Genomic DNA, 12,963 nt, shown 5'->3' with positions numbered 1-12,963 from the left:
AAGAAAGTTTTGGTCTAATACCAGAACTATTATTTTGTATAGTGTACTTCCCATAACAACTGAAATAATTAAAAACAAAATAACAGTGGTGAAAAAAAACCTACAATGCTGAGATGAAGGTTTGATCTGCCATTACTTACTTTCATATGTACTTGTAAGTGAGCGATATATGTTCATCTGATGTAGGCAGAATCATCACATTGTCTTAAAGGTTGGCTTTTAAGGACTGGAGAGAGGATTTGGCTGTGTGAAGAACAGCAATTGCTCTTGTAGAGAACCCAAGTTCAGTTCTTAGCACCCCAGCAGGTGCCTCCAAAATGTCTGTAACTTCTGTGTCAGGGGATCAGCCATCTTCTTCTGTACTTTGCAAGCAAATGCACGTGAGCATACATACCTTCATGCAAACATGTACAAATCTATATGTGCTTTCACACACATAAACACATATACTGATCATTTAAAAAATGAATCTTCAAAACAAAACCCTGGCTATTAGGTAGTTGGGAACTTCTAGCTCCCTCTTAGATCCTACCCTTATGCCAGTGCCAGGAATCTGAAAGTTTAGGGCCTTCTTAGTCTTTCAAGGAGCTAAGGTTACAGAACAGCTGTCTGCTCTATAATCTATGAGTGGTTTAAAGAATTGGAAGCTAGTTCATTATGGCTCAGGATAGTAGAACTTGCTGACCAAACTCACACCCTGACTAGATTGACTCACTCTCTGCAGGCTTGGCAGAGGAAAGGCGTTCCCATTTCCAGGCATACAGACTATTAACTCTGATTTCCACTGTCCCACAGAGGATGTCCTGCTTTAAAAAAAAAGGCATAGAAAGAGACAAAGGATAACAAAATACTGTTGAGACCAGGTCAGTAATGAGACCAAGTTCTTAAGACACAGATACTTGAACTACTAGTTACAGCTGCTAGACACAGAATTTAAAATAATCGTTACTGTTGAGCTAAGTAGTAGAAAAGGCCATATCAGCTGTATGATGAAGTGGGATGTTTCACCTAAGAAAATGTAATGGGAAGTGTGGTGGCCGAACTGAAGAACAGCTTCAGTAGCCTCTCTGTAGACATGGTGCAACCAAGTGGAAGCTAACAGAAGAAAGTGAAATCAAATGGCACCCTCGAGTCGTAAGACAGTATCAGATGGTCTTCATGGATGTCTGAAGGAGATGGTGAAAGAGACAGTTGAATAGCAGTGGCCAAGAATTTTTCAGAATTAATGACATCAAACCAGGATGGATCTACATCATGAGGACGTGATAAGTCATCCCTCTCCAAACAAACAAAAGAAAAAAACACCAGACATGGTTTATTCAGAATGCTGACCACTGAAGATAGAAGACAGTAAGAGAAGAGACAGAGTCATTCTAGAGGGACAAATAATTGCAACAGAGCTCTTAAACTGTGTGTGTGTGTGTCTTTAAATTGAGTTGACTGCTGCATATGTTCCCTTTTCTGCTTGTAGATTCAGTGATTTTTCTGGCACACTTTATTTTTTGTGTGTGGGTGTTTTGCATGCTGTATATCTGTACGCACTTTGTGCCTGGGATCCACAGAGGCCAGAAAAGGTCCGAATCTTGAAACTGGAATTAAGAGATGGTGTGAGTGAGCCACTATGTGGGTGCTGAGGAAGTCAACCAGGATCCTCTGGGAAAGCAGTTGGAGCTCTTAACTGCTGAGCTATCTCCCCAGCCACACTCACTCCCAAGCCCAAGACATTATTAAAGAGACTTTATTTCATTTTCTGTTTTTACATCTTTATTAAAAACCAACTGAGATATTTACTTTAGTGGATGTTAAAGCAATTCTCTGTTTTCAGTTTTGTAGGTTGACATTTCTTTATTTTTATACTGCTTTGATTCCTGTAGCTTTGTAATGTGGTTTCAAGTTGTCTCTTGCCTCCAGCTCTTCTCCTTTTAGTTTAAGATTGTTGTCCTAGTCTCTTTTAAAGAAGTGTTACAGACTGGGTGAATTATAAATCAAATAGGCTTATTCAGAGGCTTTCCTGGTAGAGTTCTGGGGTGGTATAGGGTGTCAAGTGTTGAAGGTATGGGAACACACCAAACAGTAGCCAGACTGGCTGTGTGAACTTTGACTCTTGAAATAATGCACTAGTTGCTTGCTTGTATCCACATGCACATAGCCTTAGTCACCATTTGTTTGATTTAGATTGAAAGGGTTTGGAAAATTTTTTTTCTTTTTCTTTTGGCATGGGTATTTCGCTTGCAGGTATGTTGGTGCTCTTAACTGCTGAGTAGGGCAGTGGAGGACACACGGGCATGAGAGCCCCTAGAACTTGAATTAAAGATAGTTGTGAGCCACAATGTAGGTAGGAATCAAATCATGGGTTCTCTTGAAGAACAGCCCTAACCACTGAGCCATCATGTAGCTTGACAGGAAAACTAGCGGACTGGCATGGTGGGGGAGGTGTATGTTGGTGTAGGGGTTGGCATGGCAGTTGGGAAGCCTAGTGCAGCATTCAGGAGCTTTCCCCTTCTCATTTTTCAGAGTACATACTGTCAGACTTCGCTATCACGGGTGGGATGTGGGGAAAAGGCTTCAAGTCTCTTAGTGAGCATGGTCAGTAAAGCTGTCTTTAGGATCAGAATTTAAAGCATAAAGGACTTTTGTTTTGTACATGTCCAGTATGAGAATGAGATTTGTAGGTCTAGACACCTGCCTTTTTCCTTTGTTCATAATAGGGAGAGTTCTCCTCTTCCTCCTCACATCCCTCCTCCTCCTCTTGGAATGAAAGCTCTAAGTGCCTCTCTTTGAAGATGGGAGAAGCTTCAACTACCAATTACACCACCCTTCTCTAACTAAATCAGAAAACACTGGTGACCTTGTCAGGCTGTCTTCCAGGTCACACAGCCTTCTGGTGCTGCCTCTAGCACTTGACATACTTTTGCCATTTTTTTCTTTCTCTTGTATCTGTGTCTTTGTCTCTTTCCTTCTTTCTTTTTTGAGACAATATCTCACTGTGAATCCTCATTGTTTGCCTGGAACTTGCTACATTAGGCAGGACTGGACTTGAACTTTCAGGCCTGCTTTGCCTCCATGTGCTGGGGTTTAAGGTATTTCTTTGTTCAGTGAAATCTCAGATATGCTAATTTAGTCCCAGGACAGATAATATTCAAGGTGAATTTTGATCACCAAGATGCTATGGTTTATGGTAAATAACTATTGTCTTGTTGGTATAGAATTCCAGAAACTGTGGAGGAGTGTTACAGTGGATTCAATGGATGAGGAGAAAATTGAAGAGTATCTAAAGCGACAGGGGATTTCTTCCATGCAGGAGTCTGGACCAAAGAAAGTGGTACGTTTTCTTCCTTCCTTCCTTCCTTCCTTCCTTCCTTCCTTCCTTCCTTCCTTCCTCCCTTTCTCCCTTCCTTCCTTCCTTCCTTCCTTCCTTCCTTCCTTCCTTCCTTCAAAAGATTTATTTATTTATCATATATAAATATACTGTAGCTGTCTTCAGACAAACCAGAAGAGGGCATCAAATGGTTGTGAGCCACCATGTGGTTGCTGGGAATTGAACTCAGGACTTCTGGAAGAGCAGTCAGTGCTCTTAAACACTGAGCCATCTTTCCGGCCCAGTATGTATTCTTTAGAAAAGCAGTTTCGTTCCTTCTGCTCTGAATGGTTAGCTGCTTTTCATCCTGCTTTTCAGCAAGTGAGGGAGTGATTCCCTCTGATGGAGACAGCACAGAAATTCACTGCCTCTTATAATGCCTAGCAAAGTTGTGTTATGCTTTTGTGCCTGCCTGTTCTTTTCTAATGGAGGTTTATAAAGCCTTGTTGTATCAGAAGGCACCAGGTCTAGTTGGAGGCTGGGATGTTCTGTGAATGCGGTGTTTGAGGCTGGACCTCCAAACAAGAACCAGGAAAGGCTCAGAACCCTCTGCCTGAGCTGCTGGTCTCTGGGCTTGTTGAGTTAATCTTAACCATCTGCCTGTGGGGTCACTTAGTTTAACTGTCTTTATCTTGTCCTGCAGGCCTCTATTCAGAGAAGGAAAAAGCCTGCTTCACAGAAAAAGCGACGGTTTAAGACTCACAATGAACACTTGGCTGGAGTGCTGAAGGATTACTCGGACATTACCCCTGGCAAATAGGGAACATTTTCATCCTTACACAGAGTTACAGACACACAGTCAAGATCTTTCTTGATGCCCGGGATCTGAAGACTTTCTGCTTTCCTGTCTGCTCCTCAGGACTGAGGAGAGGAGCAGTTCAGTTTACAGAACAGGAGCGGATTATCAAACTCATTATTTTCATCCAGCAGGCTAGTGGGAGTGGGTGCTCCTGTTTAACTTTCTGGGTTTGTTTTATTTTATTAGAAAGACACTTAGCATGGCACTCAGGTGTCTGCTGTTTATCTTGATTTCTAAATGGTCTGGATTCCATGTTTTCTCTATTGCTTTAGAACAAGTTGGAGGATAGTGCTGAATGCAGTTTTTGTTTATTACAAGAGAAATATTTATAATAAAATCATTTGTAGGAAGATCTTTAAGAAGTTAGGACATTCAGTTTGTCTCTTCTCAGAAATGACAGGGAGCAGCTGTAGTCCCTCACTGTCTGGATGGGTGTCTGAGGTGACAAAAATTGGAGTCAGTACTGTTGGCATGCTTGAGGAGGTCATCTTTGGAACACAGGGTATACCTCTGGTTAATAAGCAATAAAATTACACTAAATATAATTGTTAATGCTTTCTTTTAAAAGGCTAAGTCAGCATTTAATAAGTTGGATTTATGATTTGCTCCCACCTTGAACATGGGTAGGGAAACTCTTCTTGCCAAGCTTAACCTCAGCTTTACCATAGCCCAGCTCTCATCTGAGAGCTCCTGGCCATTTCTGGTGAGGGGCCCTCTGTCACCAGTTACTGTCCACTTCCATGAGAGCCATTATCAAGTATAGTGAATTCCTAGGGTTTTCCCTGTACTCTGAAGAAGGCATTTTCTTACCTGAACTTTCCTCTTGTGTGCCATGGTCACAGGCCTCATCTCACATATTAAATATTAGAATATAAAAGCCAGGATTGACATCCTCAGAAAAGGTGAGAATGTAACCCAAAGCATTGGACTTCTGATGAATACTTCATTCCATTGCTTTACCTTTTGTACCTATGAGCTCCAAAATATGGGCTAAGAAGATGTCACATTGTGTTTTCCACATCAGTTAGAATAACTGTCTTGATTGGTGGAGGTTTTACTGGTAAGGATCTGTAATGCTTATGGCATCAAATTAGCTTTCCCCATAAATCTAAAACTCATCTCCTAGCAGGTACCTCCATTTGCAAACCATGTTCTCCAAGCTAAGTTATGGCCAAGGTCTGGAACTACAAGTCTGTCTGTCTTACTGTTTCATCTGGCTTTATAAGGAGGCAGACTTGAGGCCTCCTGGACAGGTAGGTGCTCTGATACATGCTTTACCGCCAGGTCTGTGACCTGGTGACTTCTAGCTCAGTCTGCTCTTGCTTGTTTTCTTAGGAACTGGTCTAATAATTGATTCTAATTTTTTATCTCACTCCACAGAAATGAAGAAACTAAATCTAGAAAAGAAGTATGTCACTAGTTGCCAAACTTGTAAATTCTCTAATTTTGTTTTTTTCACTTGCATTGTCTTGCAAACAGTCGTTCCCCTTGTTATTCTCTCTGCTGAAGTACTAGACTGTATTACTGTGTAGGGAACCTAAGAGTTTGGTTGTGTTCAGTGACTCTAATAAAAAGGAAGAGATTCTGGCAGCAGTTCTTCTGGGTGACTACAGACATTCCTCCAGAAATTTCAAGTTGAAGTCTTGGTCTCACCTCTGCCTGTTTGTGTCAGATCTGCTGCCATTTAGAAGCAGGTGGGAATGGGCACAGCTGAGGCAGTCTTCAGTGCATCTGATCTATTATTCATCACAGTCACAAGAGGCTTTTAGGACTAGCTAAGGGAAATGCAGTTGAACTTAGATAAAGTATATAAAAAAAAGACCATTTGGCTGCTGCTGTCACAGCCTGTAAATGTGGTCAGATGATGTGTGGACCCAGGGGATGGAGAAACACTCAAGACTTGTTGATGTGAGTACTGGGGGAGAGCCAATGTAGGAACTTCAGTCCTGCTGCTTCTGAGGACTCTGCGGATGTACAGCCCTGGATTTCTCTCATGAGCCTTTGTTTGGAATCACTAGAGCAGAAGCATGTTCTGAAGGTAGGCACTCATGTGGGACAAATACATTTGGATGTACGAATTTCCCAGTTCTTGTAATGGCAATTATCCTAGACATAGAAGATGAAACTTAGTGTTTCCTTTTCTTTCTTGTACTTTTTTTTTTTTTTAAAAAACTTTGATTAATGTTTGGGAAGGTTGGGGTTTTTCTCACATTTCACGGACTGTTGTTTGCTAGCTGAGACTAGTGCTGTGACTGGGAACAAGTGATGGCCTCTTGTCTGTCTCATTGCTGTCTGTGGAGCTACATGTAGGACAGTTCATTGTTTCCCAGTGGGTCTGTCCTGAGAGATGGAAGGTGTTCAGGACAGGGAGGCTTACTGAGGACGGAAACCCTCTCAGGCTAATTTGGAACACCCAGCTCTGGCCTGTCTGTGAACCTGAGAACATGCTTTGGAAAGACAGAACAGGATCTGACAGTCTGCCATTATCCCTCTTCTGGTTCTAGAGTAAAAGCACATTTTCCTTCACAAAGGTTTTTTTACTAGAAATAAATATGAATGGCTAGTCCTTGACCATAGCACCTTAAACATGTCTTGTCTTGGAAGTTGGGTGTGATCTGGTATGGTTTATACATGTATGGCAGAAATACATTCTTCTTTAGCAGACTGACAAAGGCCCTCCGGAAGCTGGTTAGCACATTCCTGTGACCTCATACTTCCAATGACATTTTACCTGGTCAGAACACTGCGTGCACATGGCTCGGGGGTAAGTACCTAGAACCTAAACAAACGGCCTCAACAGCCAGTTCTAGAAATGTCAAAAATGCTTTATTTTTGCACTTGACTACTATAAGACACTGAACATCTTTGGCAAGTCTTTACATTGAAATCCTGTGTTGTAGTTTTAGGAGAAAAATGCTTCTTTGTCCTGGTAAATATTTTACTTTGAATATCATCTCAAAGTATATTTAGGCCTGTTTTGGCTCAAAAGATACCTTGGGTGAAATGTAAGCATTTGCCCTAATCATGTTTCTCACCAGGAATAGGGATAGGAAAGGGCCTGGCTTTGTAGTTCATTACTGTGTCCTGTCTCAGCTCCGTGAATGCTGGAATCACAAGCATGTGTTGCTGGACCCAGTTTCCAGTCTTCGTCACATCAGTTTTTCAGTGAGGTGTGCATATGAGCAGTCGAGACAAAGGCTAAACTGTTGGGTTATTTATCTTTACAAAATTAAAAATGTGTATTGGTGTTTTGCCTGCGTGTATGTGTGAGAGTGTCAGGTCTTAGAGTTACAAGAGTTGTAAACTGCCATGTGGGATTTGGACCTGGGTCCCCTTAACCACCAAGCCAACTCTCCAACCCCCCTTTTTGGTTTTTCAAGACAGGGTTTCTCTCTGTAACCCTGGCTGTTCTAGAACTCCCTCTGTAGACCAGGGTGGCCTCAAACTCAGGTCTGCCTGCTGAGGTCGGTTTAAAGGGATGCACCACCACCCAGCTTTGCTGGTGCTTCTTTTGGTCAGGTTATGTTAACAGTTTGTGTGAAGACCTCCGCCCTCAATAAAAGTGCACCAGTAATAGGACTTTTAAGTGTACTCATACATGAAATAAATAAGTCTGGGGGGGGGTTAGTCTTGAATTCCTGGGGAGAGTTCATTTGGCTCAGTTACCACTTTTTTAAAGCCTATATAAGCGAGTCCTTTTTGATGAGGGAGCAAGAATGAATGAACAAATCAATAAACCCTTTCCTAATCCCAAGTTACCTGGTTCCCAAAGACCCTGCATCCATTTCTGCTCAGTTGAGTGAGAGAAAACTGTTCGTGAGAGTGAAGTGGGTGTTAAGTGCTTGGTCTGTGGGCTTGTATCTGGGCCTTGGTGACCTGGATTGGGACACACCATACAAGCTGTCCTTACACACAACTGCTCTCAGCACACACCTGTGCAAAATGCATACAGAAATGACAAGGTAGCAATCCCTTGATGTAGTGACGCTTGGTTAGCCTGTGTGGTCACCTTTTGGAGTGCCAAATGATCAGAAAGCAGTGACTATGTCTTGGTTTTGGTGGCTAGTCTCTGAAAAAATACCAGTGATGATTGAACAGTTAAGAGGCGAGTCTCAGGTTTATAAAACCTACGTGCCAGTCCTGTGATTCTGGCACTGGGAAGGTAAGGCAAGGGGGATCTGAAGTTCAGGTGATCCTTTGCTATAAAGGAAGTTTGATGTAAGCCTGGGAATTCATAAGACCCCGGGGCGGGTGTTAATTGCGGAAGTAGAATACTGTCATCTTGGCTAAGTCAGCAGCCACATTTTTCTAGAGTGTTGTTCAAGAGAGTTTTCTAGAGGTACTCTGCAAGAAGACTAACTTCTCAGTCACCCCCCCCCCCCCTTCCCAAACAGTTTGGTTCTGGCTGTCCTGAAACTCACTATGAAGACCAGGCTGGCCTCAGTCTCATAGGCTCTGTGCATGCCCCTGTGCTTGGCAGGATCTTAACAATTATGACCTCCCTCAAACCGATTTGCCAAAGAATGATACCTGGACTCAAATAGTAAGCAAAGGGTCTTTTACCCTATAGAAGTCCAGCATGCTGGGGTCTGCCATCTACCAAGATGGATGTACCCCAGTGAGCTTGCAGGCCTGATTTAAAGCACCTTAGGGTAATTCTGTGTGTGTGTGTAGATAGGTGACCTCTCAACACCACTGATGTAGTGTGAGGGGCTGGAAACGTGCTGATCGATTGTCCTTGCTTCAGGCCAGGTGGACAGGGTAGTTTGGTTGTCTGAGGCCTGAGTGTTTTCAGTAACTTATTTCCCTGGACTTGCCTAGTCTTCTGAACTGCCAGTTTGAAGCCTGTCATGGAGTCAGCCTGTCTCAAAACTTTGTAGGTTAGGTGGTTGGTACCTTTTACTGAGCAGGTCTGTGGATCCCATGGTGGCACCTGGGTGTGTTGTAATTACCCAGACTCCCATCACTGTCTCCATCACTTGCCTAGTTCTGTCACAGCCTAGAAATGAAAATCTGCATTGTAGGACATGCTTGGTTGATGTAAGTTGTCAGACAAATCATGTAATGGCTGGAATAAACTTTTATTATCTTTTTTTAAAACGACAATACAAAAGTACCTTTACACAATTATAAAAGCATAATTGATGATGAAGTGGCTCGCTCTCGTAAAGCAAATAGAGGAGTCTCACAGTCAAGTGGCAGAGGGCACGCATAGTCCCTGAACACCAACCTGGACACCTTAAGTCCCCAGTGCTGCCTGCCCCCATCCTCTGGTTTACAGTGAAAAGTCCCAGGCCTTGGTGTTTCTTTTTTTTTTTTTTAAATAATCTTTAAAAACTTGACATTTAGACTTCTCATGAAAAATAATAACCCTCCCAAACCACTGATATAGTCATTAAAATATGAATGTTTTCAACACAATACAAGCAGATCAATAACAAAGATACAAAGATTGTCTAGTATCAGCAGCTGGAAATTCTGAGGTCAACATAGTGTAGCATGGCTCTTGTTTGAGGAGCAGAAGCTGTGCTGTCACAGCCTCTGGAAATGTGTTGGCACACAACACAAGACTAACTTTGGGCTTTGAAAAAGTCTTGAAGCAAGATGGCCACGGTTTAATGCTCCGCACTATGCAATGTAGTAGGTAGTCTCATGGTGAGCACGCAGTATTCCAGAGAACGTGATGGATGGCTGCCAGACTGCACAGCTAGCTACTCAGGTAGGTCAATGCTTTGCTGAATCACTTGAGAGAAACGTGATGCCCTCTGCAGGCTGAGTGGGCAAAGCCTGTTCCTCTTGAGGCAATGTTTGCCACCTAATGTCCATCCACTTAAATGTAAGGTGGATGCACATTGGGTGAAATGGAAAGTTTATGGAGGGTGGGTGATATGTATTAGGCTGCACACTATGTCAGTATGTCCCTGGGAACAGTTTGTATAGTCTCAGCCAGAGTGGCCATGGTTTTCAGAGACATTACTTAAGTAGTCTTTGCCTAGTGGTGAACAAGATACAATAGCAAATGCTCTTGGGGACAATGATTGTCTTGCAAAGAAATCCCTGGGAGCCAGGATTACAGAGCCAATACTACAGAAGCTCATTTCTACACCAAGTCACTAACAGGGCCTGACTCTGGGGTCAGGCAGACAGAGTCCACACATTTACAACACAATTGTGGAAAATTTGACGCTATGTAGAAACATGCATCTTATTTCAGAAGATAAATACGATAAACACCATTAAAAGCATTCAAAAATCAAGCGAAAAGTTGTGATCCATCTGTCCATTCTTAAAATGTGTTATAAAAATACTAACCATCTTGCCTTTACTGCTGATGTCTCTGTTCCATGTCCCCAAACTGTACAGAAATGTCAGACCATGCATTCACAAATAACACATTTCTTAAAATTATACAGTGTAAAAGAGTAAAACACATTTTATTATATATTTTTTCTTTGAGGAAAACAGATGTGTGATAGAGGCTGTTGTGAAGTCTTGAAGGGATCAAAACCGGGCAAGGTGTTTTCAAGCCTGAAACAGAAAGAAAACGTGTTGTGAAAATACCACACAGCACTGTCACTGTTCCCGATCAGACTGGTAGTCTCAGTAGACTTGTGCAGTGGAGAATAAGGCAGGAGAGAGTGGAGGATCAGCTGAGGTTCCAGGCCAGTCAGGGCTAGAGAGAGACCCTGTTGGAAGGAAATAAAGCAAGAGGCTCAGTTAGATGTCGCAGTGAGTAAACATTAACTGGCAGTGACCTGAGTTCAATCCTGAGGACTCATTTGGTACAGAACAGATTTCTGCAACATGTCCTCTCACCTTATCTCCACACACTAAAGACCCTCCTTTCCCTGTACTTTTAACAAATGCGTGTGTATTTTTTGGCAGAGCTAAGGCTGGACCTGAATTTTTTTTTTAAATCTGAGAGGAGCTTGCTCAGGCTCCTCACAGTCCTCCTGGTGAGCACTGCCAGCCTAGGTTCTGGAGTGTGCTCGCCACGCTCTGTAGTGCTGTCTGGGATAGTCTCTAACTCCCATATTTTCTTGCCATCTTACTGACAGGTTAGACTCAAAACACAGAAGAGATACATATTCTGTACAGAAAAACGCTTATGTCGTAACAATAATGCCTACAAGTTTAAAGGGCCAAATACGATCACTGTGCACCTGTACAGTTTGGAAAGGCACCAGGGAGAGAGCAGGCTGTGCACAGCTTTCCAGAGCAGAAGCCGACATGCATTGGTGTACTGTGCTATTACTCTTACGCTTCGCCGTCTCTCCCAACTCTTGCAAATGTGGAATCTTTGGCACATCAACAGCTACTTCCTGTAGAGAGCTGTAGGAATGCTTTAAACCTTGCACAAACAGTGACCACTTCCTGTCCTGTCCTCTGGCAGCAGCATTCTGAGTCAGAAGCATTTATCTAGTAGGGATAGACAACTTAAAGCCCTTTAGGGAATTCTCACTTTCTGCTTGGGGTTCTTCTATTCAGTGCCAGTGGGGGCCACATACCCTGTGATGCTCAGGTGAGGAGACTCCATCTCTAGGTAGGGGATGCCTTTAATCCCACAGGCATAGAGATCTCTCAAGTTCCTGGCTAGTCAGAGAACTAGACACAGTTTCAAATCAGTCATCAAAGAACCACCCTCCCTGGGTCACCCTTTAGGTGACAGCAACAGTAGTACCTTTGTGAACCTTTGGTCTCCTAGTTGACTTCCTTCCACCACTGACCTGCCAAAGGAGATTCTGCTAAAGCAGTGGTACAACATGTTCACACAAATGACACAAGTTCTACTTCCTCCTAACCCCGAGCACAATCCATCAAACCCAGGCTATGTGCTGCAAGTCTGTTTGTTCTGTTCTAAGATGGCTTAGAGGGCCATCTTAGGAATGCAGCAAGCTAGACCATGACCGTGTCTTAGTGTGATGCTGCTTTCAGGACAGGATGGGCAGGCTCCAGGGAACAGACCTGCTGCTATGGGCTATGCCTGGGGGTGGGGGTGTAGGTTGAGCTGTTGAGTCTGCAGTAGCCTTTGTGCACTGGGCCTACTTAAGGCTCTACAGTCAAATCCCAATCACTATCTGTCCCCACACCAAGGCCTGGGCACCTCTGTTCCTTACACAGATGCCAATATAGCTCTTGCCAACCTCTAATTTCCAGTCTTCAGCCATTTTGCCTTGAGTAGCAAAGTGAAAATGATTCTTTCAATGTCTTCTCGTGTCTTTTCATATTTTTCCCTAACCTTAGACAGGTTCTCAACCTTCCTAATGCGATGACCCTTTCATGTTGTGGTGACCCCCAACCAGAAAATTATTTTGTTGCTACTTCATAACTGTAATTTTGCTGCTGTTTATTTAATTCAATGTAAATATTCGATAAAAACCTGCTAAGAGGTTGGACCCCCAAAGGGGTTGAGACCTACAGGTTGAGAACAATGCCTTGGTATACATTCAAGATTCTAGCTTAGGCTCCCCCCCCCTTTCCTTTTCTCACTCCTTACCCCTACCCCCAGCATTTATAAATTCTGTCTTTGAAAACTCAACCGTTTGTAAGCCCCTCAATCCTGAAGGGCTTTGCAATAAGTCGCTGCAGAACTTCTAGATGAGTTATCTTGGATGCTATTTTCTTACTTAAGATGATCCTTAACCCCAGATGGAGGTTACAGCAAAATGTTCCTTCACGCTTGGGCCCCCTCTGTTAACAATGCTGTAGTCTGCCAGACAGGGAACCTGCACCTGGAGGTGCAGCCTGGGAGCTACACAACCAGCTTAGAGGCACAGTCTATAGGAAGCCGATCCCTGTAGGGCAG

At 43.2% G+C, this 12,963-nt stretch overlaps 2 protein-coding genes across 6 annotated transcripts in view; one reads left to right on the top strand and one right to left on the bottom strand.

Moving 5' to 3' along the window:
• GTF2E2 (general transcription factor IIE subunit 2) overlaps positions 1-5,653 on the top strand; it is a 45,367-nt gene extending 39,714 nt beyond the window's left edge. For both annotated transcript variants that reach the window (XM_080929080.1, XM_080929081.1), the window contains exons 7-8: positions 3,207-3,322; positions 4,002-5,653. In XM_080929080.1, the coding sequence (XP_080785206.1) occupies positions 3,207-3,322; positions 4,002-4,118 (233 nt within the window). In that variant the 3' untranslated portion in view covers positions 4,119-5,653. The remainder of the gene's footprint in view (positions 1-3,206; positions 3,323-4,001) is intronic.
• A 3,578-nt stretch (positions 5,654-9,231) lies between these two features.
• RBPMS (RNA binding protein, mRNA processing factor) overlaps positions 9,232-12,963 on the bottom strand; it is a 142,109-nt gene continuing 138,377 nt past the window's right edge. The window contains exon 7 of one of the 4 annotated variants that reach the window (XM_080928278.1): positions 9,232-10,685. In XM_080928278.1, the coding sequence (XP_080784404.1) occupies positions 10,480-10,685 (206 nt within the window). In that variant the 3' untranslated portion in view covers positions 9,232-10,479. The remainder of the gene's footprint in view (positions 10,686-12,963) is intronic. The other 3 variants (XM_080928281.1, XM_080928280.1, XR_013975324.1) reach the window with 3 other exon arrangements.

This window comes from Micromys minutus (genome assembly GCF_963924665.1).
Source record: "Micromys minutus genome assembly, chromosome: 14".
In the NCBI taxonomy this organism is placed as follows: domain Eukaryota; kingdom Metazoa; phylum Chordata; class Mammalia; order Rodentia; family Muridae; genus Micromys; species Micromys minutus.
The sequence above is the reverse complement of the archived record's forward strand: the minus strand, read 5'-3'. Positions and strand labels throughout refer to the sequence as shown.